Source organism: Glycine max, chromosome 3, assembly GCF_000004515.6.
Source record: "Glycine max cultivar Williams 82 chromosome 3, Glycine_max_v4.0, whole genome shotgun sequence".
In the NCBI taxonomy this organism is placed as follows: domain Eukaryota; kingdom Viridiplantae; phylum Streptophyta; class Magnoliopsida; order Fabales; family Fabaceae; genus Glycine; species Glycine max.
In genome coordinates this window covers 8,547,488-8,557,711 of record NC_016090.4, presented here as the reverse complement: position 1 = coordinate 8,557,711, position 10,224 = coordinate 8,547,488, and the positions used below count along the sequence as shown (strand labels likewise).

At 34.7% G+C, this 10,224-nt stretch overlaps 1 protein-coding gene and 1 pseudogene across 1 annotated transcript; both read right to left on the bottom strand.

The window, feature by feature from the left end:
• Positions 1-641: 641 nt before the first annotated feature.
• On the bottom strand, positions 642-1,875 carry LOC106798162 (endoglucanase 2). Its single transcript, XM_041014405.1, has 3 exons — positions 1,646-1,875; positions 1,327-1,541; positions 642-1,164 (listed from the first exon to the last, which is right to left on the bottom strand). Exons 2-3 carry the CDS (start codon positions 1,349-1,351, stop codon positions 719-721), a joined length of 471 nt encoding a protein of 156 aa, XP_040870339.1. The 5' UTR covers positions 1,352-1,541; positions 1,646-1,875; the 3' UTR covers positions 642-718.
• LOC121174547 (uncharacterized) lies at positions 1,449-7,143 on the bottom strand (annotated as a pseudogene).
• Between the last annotated feature and the right edge of the window lie 3,081 nt (positions 7,144-10,224).

The window sequence follows — 10,224 nt, the reverse complement described above, 5'->3', positions numbered from 1 at the left end:
ATGCTATCGCGTGTGCAAGTTGGATTAAACAACCTTTTTTTTTTGTCAAGACATGTGCATATCAAATAAGATTCTCCCGATTTTCTTAGTTATTCATTGTTCAAGATTTATTCTAGTGAATCTAATGAGATGGAAATGATTCTACCAACGTACGTGCAGGCTAGAGAAGGTGAACTTGAGAAAATTTCACAGTGTAGCCAAGGTCATTGGAACCGTCATAACAGTTTCAGGAGCTATGGTTATGACTCTGTACAAAGGCCCTGCCTTCCAAATCATAAAGGGTGGAGGAGCCATGAGCCAGCATAGCAACTCTAGCAGTACCAGTACCACCGAACCCTCTGACCAGCACTGGATAGTTGGAACTGTTTATCTCCTCTTTCTTCATTTTTTTCCAATCTAGAAAATCTCAAATCAATAGCCTACCCTGAACAAAATCCCTTATCTAACTTCATGGCCTGGCATGGGAATAACACCACACACATACCAATAACCTTACAAATAGGAAGAACAACAATATAGATCTGATTTTAAATTTGATTAGCTGTCAATGTAACAGATTTTCACTGTAAGGAAACCACAGTACGCTGCATAATTGTCGTAACTAATAAATACTTTACACTGCTTGCTAAAGCATTTAATTGTTTTTCAAACAGGTGGCATCATATAATTCACTGATTGTGTAAAATCTCTTGCACTATAGATGGATCAAAGTCAAATCCTACAGTTTAACCATAAAGAACATTCCAATAATCATTAAGTACCAAGAGTGTCCATGTCCTTGTAAGAAGACAAAAGATAATAAACTAATGCATGCACAGATGCACACTGGCCAACTTGCACCGAAATGAGGCATGAAACCAAAGCTGAAAAACACAGTAACCTGAATATAAAGAACATTCTCAGAAGGGTGAGCATTGATGAGAAAATCAGTGATCCACTTGAGCGAATCCTGAGCGGCGTCTAACTGGCCAACGTGATCCATTTGATCTCCACATTCCAGAATGGACCAAGACAGCACCGTGGCCGTAAAAGCCATCGGAAAACCAAACTTCATGTTATCCCCAGCATCATACATCCCTTTTGATAGATCCAACTTCGCTTGGCTCCCATCCTTAAGAGCCGAATTCCCTCTCCAAGATATTTTATTGTCAACTAACCTCCCAGCTGAATGACATTAATCAATTAACCATTAAAGCATTAGCATACCATATTTCAGGGGAAATAAAATAAATGCCTTGATAAATATATATTGAGCCACATTGTGAAATATTGAAATGAAAAGAACGGAAAAGGACGTAAAAGAAGAGAAGGTTAAAGAATGAATACATTTCTGAACATCGAAGAATTGCATTGCGGTTTTGAGTGCAGTGCAGTATTTTTGGTCAACGGCACCAGGGGGACCGGGAACTGGAGCAGGCTTATCGGAACCGGAGTGACTAAATTTCTTCTTAACGGTAAAAACAATGGCAGCGACGGGCCTCCATTAGGAGCTTGTAATAGGCCTCTTCAATAAAGCACCATCCTTGATTTCCACCATACACCTGAAGAAGCCCCCACACCACATGTTAAAAAGTAAACCAAAATTATGAAAACAAAATATTTAGCACTTGTTTTGCTTTAACTATTCGGAGAAGAGAAAACCAACATCGAGAAGCTCATTAACCGTTCGTAGAATCAGTTGTGTCCTAAATCCAAGTGGACGCATTGCGTCCAGGGCAGCATCCATGCGCGTGATACCCTGCATCTTGTTCTGCAGACAAAATAAAACACCATTAAGGAAGAAAAAAATGTTAGAAAACTCACAAACATGTTAAAACATAACAAAAACAAAAATTTGGCAAACATAATACGATAAAAATGCAAAAATATTCACAAACTAGTGGAGTACCCGTGCGATGCGCGGGTCGATATTTTACTGTAAGCGAAATAAATACTATTTGTCAGGGTGCTGTTTGTATCATTAGACTGTAAGTGAAAAAATAATATTTTTCAGGGTGCTGTTTGTATATTTTTACTGTAAGTGATATAAATACTATCTGTCAGGATGCTGTTTGTATATAACATAAAGATAATTTGCATGAAGACTTGATTGTGTTGAAAATATTTTAGAGTTGATTTAAATTATATAAAAGAAACATGGGAAATAAATTAAAAATATTTTTTTTTATGGAAAGAAATTATTTTAGATGTATTTAATTGTGAAGAGGGACTAAATTTTAAAAATAATTTTGTAAAAATGTTTAGTGAGCATATGAAAATAATATTTTGATTATAAAAGATAATTTAGACTCATAAAAAAACTATGTTTTAGTCTTTGTTTTAAAAAATGTTTCAGTCTATACAAATAATTTGTTGTGATGTTAAATAATTTTGTTATCTCTATAAATAATAGTATTTAATTCTGATCCTAAATAAATTTTAATTTAATTCAGCAAAAAAAATTCAAATTTGTAGTTATCTGTTACAGGTGGTGGCAGTATTGAGCTATGTGGTTTTTTTGTATAAAGCCGAAAACGGACTACACACAGACGTGGGTAAAAAAACATAATAGAAACAGCAATGTGTATGAGAACCAAATCAGACAAAGCTGACACATGTTTTTAGTATTTCAGTGCAAAGGAAACCGGAAAAGGTAAAGACACAACGAATGGCAGCAGCATACAAATAGAAGGTTTAATCCTGCGGCTACACTTTTGATCAAAACAGTTTTACTAATTGCAACCATTTATTTGAAACAGAAATTCGAACCATTATATTTTTATGGAATACTATAATCTAACTTAAATGTTCATTTGATTTCATCATTTAATCTAATTTAGAAGCCAATATTGACCTATCTCTGTTTTCGTTTAAATACCAACAATATTGACCTATCGCTTCGACGTAGTTCGCAAAATCAATATAAAAATCAAACGACAAACAAAGCGCTGAGAAAAATTAACGGAACATAAATATTTGTAATATTGAAGCGAGCAAATTGTCTGGTGGTGGTAGCAGGAAACATAAAATATTAAACTTTTTTTTTAAAAAAAAAGATGAATATAAAAAAACTTAATCATCAAAGTCGAGGTCGGTGTTGCTGTTGTTCCATTTGATGGCTTTCCTTATGAGCAGCTCCCATGCATGGTCATGAAAACGGTAGTAAAAGACTACCTCATCTTCGGGTCTTAAATTTTTTTCATGAATCAGGTTGAACCATGGTTGTGTAATGGCAGGGATGTCCTGGTGGATGGTGAGTGGCCATTTGGTGGATTTTGAAAGTCCGTGGTGGATGGTAATACTTTTTTTTGGAGCCATACACAAATTTGGAAGCTGCTGCAGGAAGTGTCTGTATCATCAAAAGAAAGAATGGTTAAAAAAATTGATGAGGAAACCACAAAGTATGATAGACTGAAAAAAGTTAGTATAACGCACCAAAGGCAGGTTCTACTATAGTATATCAGCTGTGAAAATGTATCTTCTTCTATATATGATGGGCTTTAGGCTGGAGTGGTGGTGTGTAGGTCCGTCAATATAAACGGTGAAAGTGGTATTTTTGTCACCGGCAACCAAACGTAGAATGATGCTTTCGTTGAGGTTGTGTGCCTTTCTAAAATCATTCAAGTCGTCAGCAAAAAAGCAATTAGTACCATGTGTTCTTACCCGGATGAAATGTATCTCGCCATCGCAGTGGAATAAAACATATTTGGGGTAGTTCCGGAGCCATTGTCTGTGATAAGAGAAAGGAACTTGGAGAAGGTTCTGTAGGCAAAGAAAGTAAGGTGAGGCAGTTGAAAAAAAATGGAAATGCAGTTAAGTAGAAAACGATTTTTTATGTGAAATGTTACCTTCTGAACTTTGAAGGGTGCGGTGAATCTTATGTTGTCCATTGCATTGCATGGGAACTATACGAATAATGTGAAAATATTAAGTAACCAAAGGAATAGAGGAAACTGATATAAGAAAGATGAAAATGAGAAGAAGAGGAAATAAATTACAATAGTGGAGCGTGATGCGGAAGTGGCCATAAGGATGCAAAGAAGATGAATAGGGAGTCTAGTTTGGTTTGGCAGGATGCGAAGAAGATGAATAGGAAGTGTAGTATAGATAGATATATGTGTATAGAAGTGCTGTAAGTGGCAGTGGTGTTATATCGATATAATGACTGATTTAATTAACAAATTAAATGGTGACTCTTTGTTGTTGAAAGATGCAAAAAAGAGTTGTGAAGAGTCACAACCCTATACAACACTGACGTCTCCCGATAATGATTACAATTTGATGTAGTATAGGGAGATACAACTGCACTAATTGTCTTAGTGCATTTATTACGATGGTGCCTTAGTGGTGTAAGTTTTATGTGGGATGGGAAAGCAGTTTTTTTTTTAGACAAAGTGGAAGTTCAGAAGGCAATCTAATAGCAGAGTAAGCAGGATATTAAGCGTGTAGGAAGTATCTACGTATCGGGAAAAGTAAGGGTTGAGCAGCAATTGTGCAGTGTATTTATTAGGAATACGGATTCGTTGGTGTAATTTTAATTTGGCAGTGAATATAAGTTGAATTTATTTGTAGACTAAGTGGAAGTTCAAAAGGTAATGGTATAGGATGGAAGCACGAATACAAACTGTGGATGGTTGGTCCAGGACCCTAGGGACTTTGAAAACATTTTCATTAAATTAAATCATATCATATCATTCATATTAAATATTAAAGGATTGAAGTTGGACTTATTTGTAGACTAAGTGGAAGTGTAAAAACCAATCGTATAGGAGTGTAAGCACGAATACAAAATATGCAGGGGTGGTCCAGGTAGTTGGAAAACATTTTCGTTAAATCACATTAAATAAAAAAGGATTTCAATTTAATCAACCATAATATGGATTTATACGTGTATTTCGTAAATAATTGTATGATTTGCAGTTATATAAATAAATTACCATGAAATAAACAATTTGATATTGACCATGTAATATAAATTTTCAGATAACATTTACAGCATTAAATAAATTTGTTGAAGTTGCATTGAAATCCCCGAAGTCAGTATAGGAATTTTGGAATGCAATACATACATGGTACATGTGTTATATGTCAAACTGAATAAAAGGAGTAAAACTGAATATGAAGAGGAATGAAGACGAAGGAAAATGGAAGTTGGAGAAACAAAGAAACAAAGAAAACAGAATATGAAGGAAGATGAATGGAGAGGAACGAAAAAGGAAGATGGAGAAACAAAGAAACAAAGAAAACCAACATGTATTTCGTAAATAATTGTATGATTTGCATTTATATAAATAAATTACCATGAAATAAACAATTTGATATTGACCATGTAATATAAATTTTCAGATAATATTTGTAGAATTAAATATATTTGTTGAAGTTGCATTGAATTCCCCGAAGTCAGTATAACAATTTTGGAATGCAACAACATACATAGTACATGTGTTATATGTCAGACTGAATAAAACAAACAAACAGAAAGGTGTAATTGATGCGACAGCATAATTGTATTGTATGATGGAAGGATACTTGTTTATAAATTGGCAAAGACTTCATTGTAAACAACATTAGTGGTAATATTTTTTGGATTACCGTCATTGTCATGAATGAGAATATGAAGTTCATCTTTGCTTTTAACCCTTGAGAGTGCAACATATAGTTGGCCATGACTAAAAACTGGGTGTGGCAAATACATCCATGTGGTGTAATGATTGTCCCTGAGATTTGTTTATAGTCATAGCATAAGAAACTATGAATGGAAACTGTCTCCTTATAAGTTTGAATGGCCATGGAGATTCAGAAGAGACATATTTATTCTGGGTATGTATGTCCTATTTCCTGAATTAGGCCCAGTAATTACTTCAGCCCCAATCACATTAGATCCGAGTTTGGTGATAATGAGCCTAGTTCCATTGCACAGGCCATCAGTCTGGTCGAGATTTCATATTAGCATGATTGGAGTTCCAACCTTGAGTTTTAATTTATGATTAGGTATACCTGATGTTTGCAATGAATACAGAAATTCAGGTGGCAATAATGCGAAAGCAGGATTGAGCAATTCATCTGATTTATCAATATTATCTGCGCTACAATGCTCTTTTTCGTTATTGGGTATAAGTGATAGGACATAATCATTTATTTTGTCAACAATTTCTTTTTTAGAGGCAAGAACAACTCTTTTTTGCAAGTAATCTGTGTCACTGTAGTTATCTATCAAGCTGGGATAGGTGGCTTCAACAATAGCATGAATAGGATCATCATAATTTTTTTATAAGAAACTCATCTGGAATAGTGATTTCTGAAAATCCGTCATTATATTATCCAATTTTTCCCATCTCCTATGTCAAGTAGCCAAAGTGAAAATTGTTTGAGTTCTTCATTGTTGGGCTGTTGGAGAGCATTTGATAGCAATCTCATGTTTTTTGTAAGTTTAAGAATTTGGCAATGGTCCCAAATGTATGATGCATTTATAGTTGCATGGATGATGTCTGAGCGATTACCTTTTGGAACAATTGGCAAGATCTGTCGGAAATCTCCACCAAAAACGATAATTTTCCCTCCAAAAGGCAGATTGTTTTGCATGATGTCTTTACGACTTTTATCTAGTGCCTCAAATGAAAATTTGTGACACATTGGTGCTTCATCCCAGACTATTAGTTTTGTAACCTTTAATAATTCAGCTAACTCACTGCCTTGATGAATATTGCATGTTGAATTTTCTGTTGCAGGGACTGGTATAGCAAATTTGGAATGTGCGGTCTGACCACCAGGCAATAGTAATGAAGCAATTCCACCAAAAGGAAGATTGTTTTGCATGATGTCTTTAAGACTTTTATCTAGTGCCTCAAATGCAAATTTGTGACACATTGGTGCTTCATCCCAAACTATTAGTTTTGTAACCTTTAATAATTCAGCTAACTCACTGCCTTGATGAATATTGCATGTTGAATTTTTTGTTGCAGGGACTGGTATAGCAAATTTGGAATGTGCGGTCCGACCACCAGGCAATAGTAATGAAGCAATTCCACTTGAAGCAACTGTACAAACAATTCCACCATTGGAGCGTATACCAGATGATAAGGTTGTCCAAACAAATGTTTTGCCAGTTCCACCATATCCATAGAGAAAGTAAACTGCAGCTGATTGAGTGTTAACCACAGACATAATGGTATCGACAATAGTTTTTTGCTCATCTGTAATTATATATTCACATATTAACAAATAGTAATATATACTATTGTGATTAAGGAGTTGCTATATCAAATGTGTCATAATTTGTGAATAACTGTGAGCAATTGGTATGGCGTGTTATATTGTTCTGCTAGCATTTTTTGTCATATGCCATTTCATTATGGATCAGATTATTATGATGTTTGTTTCATGCATATCCTATTGGGTATGGCATGGATGAAAAATCTCGCAAGCTCCTTATGTTGGCTTGTAGCATATTCTCAATCTCAATTAAGCATAAATGAATTATTTCCTTTTCAGTAAGGCGAATACCTGTGATTAGTAAAATAATAAACATAATGATTATGAGTAAACAATATTTATTTAGAATATATAAAATCACCTTGTTTTCTATGATTGAATATGATATCATCTGCCATCCATTGCCATGTCTGTTGCCAAACATATTCTGGTTTGTCCATGGTGTTCATAAATAAAAGCTTGACAAATAATTTTCTTAGGTAGTGTGCAGTACCCCAATTATTAGCTTCCCGTAAAGCACTAATAAATTCTTGATCATTACCTAGAAAGAATTTTGCAAAACATGGTTCCCTAAATGTAGGATATACCAGACCATTGACTGTTCTGATGTCATTGTAAGACTGTGCACCTTTGGCAGTGGATAGCATCATTCTAAGGTAAAACAGTTCACCAGCTGAAGGTGGGACCCATATGAGTCTGCCTATTGTATTCCCTTGTTTTCTTGGTTGCCAGCATCTTTTGCGGGCGACATAAACAAATCTTGAGATATATTGATGATATGTAAGATCCCGTCCATAAGAACATATTTTGTTAGAATGCATCCAGGCTGTGAACATGGATTCTTTGATTGTGTTTTTTGATAGGACTTCACCTATTTGTTGATCATCTGTCCAGTAAACATGTTGTTGATTTTCAAGGTGGAAATATAGCCGCTCCACTGCCGGGGAACGCACATGCATTGGGAATGCAAAAATTTTCCAACATGCTTCTGGGGGAGATACATATCTAATGATTCAAGCAGCACACATATATTGTTGAAGATAGAATCAAATATTGGTAAGTTTGAGTTAAACATATCACATCAAATAAATTAATTTATGTTAAATGATTTTGTTAATTGAATCAGGTGAGAATAGAAGGATACCTGCAATCGAGATATTGCTTAATTTCATCTTGATTTCCAAGAAAAGCTGTGATACGATCAGAACCTTTGTTGATGTATTTGAACAAATATTTAATGGATGTACTTTGATTACACCATTCCATGTTTAAGTGTGTTTTATACTTTAATAAGAGTTGTGGATTGTATGGTACAACAAATATGTTATCTAGTTCAATTCCACTTTTCATTACTGTACGTCTATCATTTCTTCTCCTATAAACTGGGAATCCATCCTGGTCAACAATTGTTGCTCCATGGAATTTTTTTTGAAAACATCTAATGCACTTTCCATTGACCATACATGGTGATTTTTTATTTGCAAACCCACATGGTCCATGCATCATATGGTTGGACACAATTTCAAATAATTGTGCCTGGGTCTGTTTGTCAGGTATTTCTGCTGAAATCATTTGATCAATATCGTGTGGGTTTGGTAACTGTTTGAAGGGTGCAGAAAAATTAAAATGTGGGCATGTGGCAATCCTCTTTTTTGTCACTCAATTGTATAAATATTTGTAATAAACTTGCATCAGTGATATTATAAACATCAATTTAGAAAGTAGGGAAAAAGTCATAGAATTTTTTATTACTTACATCCAATAATGTTGCCAAAGATATTCCATGTTTTAAGTCATTCATTAATTGATTGAGTTTTATTTTGAAAACTCGTGTGATAATATCAGGGCAATTATTAGGGGTCAGATTGGATTGTGTGACCTTACGTTGTATTTCTGGCCATGTTGGATTACATGTCATTGTTAAGAATAAGTCAGGAAATCCAAGATGTCCACAAATTGCCATGCCATCAAAATACAGTTGCTCCATATATCTTTGACTACCAACAAAACTACTTGGTAGTATGATTCTCTTTCCTCTGTCCCTACCAAGTGTTTCAAAATGATCATTAGAGCCAGTTAAATTGATGTATTTGTCAACCCTGAGTTGTTGTTGATGTTTTTTGACATAGTTTAGTTTTTGAGACTCAATCATACAATATCCATCAACAATCCATTGCCGAAATAATCTTCTGGAATGAAGTATAGTCTGTGCTTCATTGTTCTTGACTGTAGGCGGTAACAAAAATATTCGTGCAATGTGACTTGTTTCCTCTTTGCAGCATGTATATTGGCATGATCTTTGTGAGGTATATTTAGTCTGTAACCATCTTCTCCTTTTGGGTATAAAAGTGGATATTGCAAAGGCAAATATGCCGGATGAAGTTCATGTATTCTCTTCAGAAGTACGAATTGTTTTTCTATTATAATATCTCTTTTATCAGCTGAGTGTTCATCACCAACAATCAAGGCAGCAACTTCAGTGGTAGTTGGTAAGTTATACAACCTTCCGTCTGTTTGTCTTTGACTAATGAGTTTCATCTTCAGGTCTGGAGCTGCAGTAGAATGCAATTTGTCCCTTGCCATTCGAAACCTTTGAGCATAGTGATTGTGATGATCAAGCATGTCTTTGATTGCAATGATAATCTGTTCATCAAGCATATCATGCATCCTGTAAATAAAAAATTAGCCAGAACAGTATACACAGCTATTTGAATATGTAATTTTTTACATGTGTGACATAAGTATGAATACTAACGGGTTTTGTGAAAGTTTGTTGATGATCTCATTGTCTGTATCATAAATATATAGTTGTGCAAACTTAGGTGGGTTATTAGGCATAGGGAGGAGGCTTCCAATAAGATGATGTGTTTGTCCATGTATACGGAAAGTTGGAGGTCCTTTTCCAGTGTTATAGGATTTGTCAAATTTGATACCGGGAGATGTAAAGGCAAACATTAGATTATATATTTGTATGTACTGCTGGAAATTCTTAGCTTTAGGATCCTGGTTATTGAAAAGTAAGTGATTTAATGG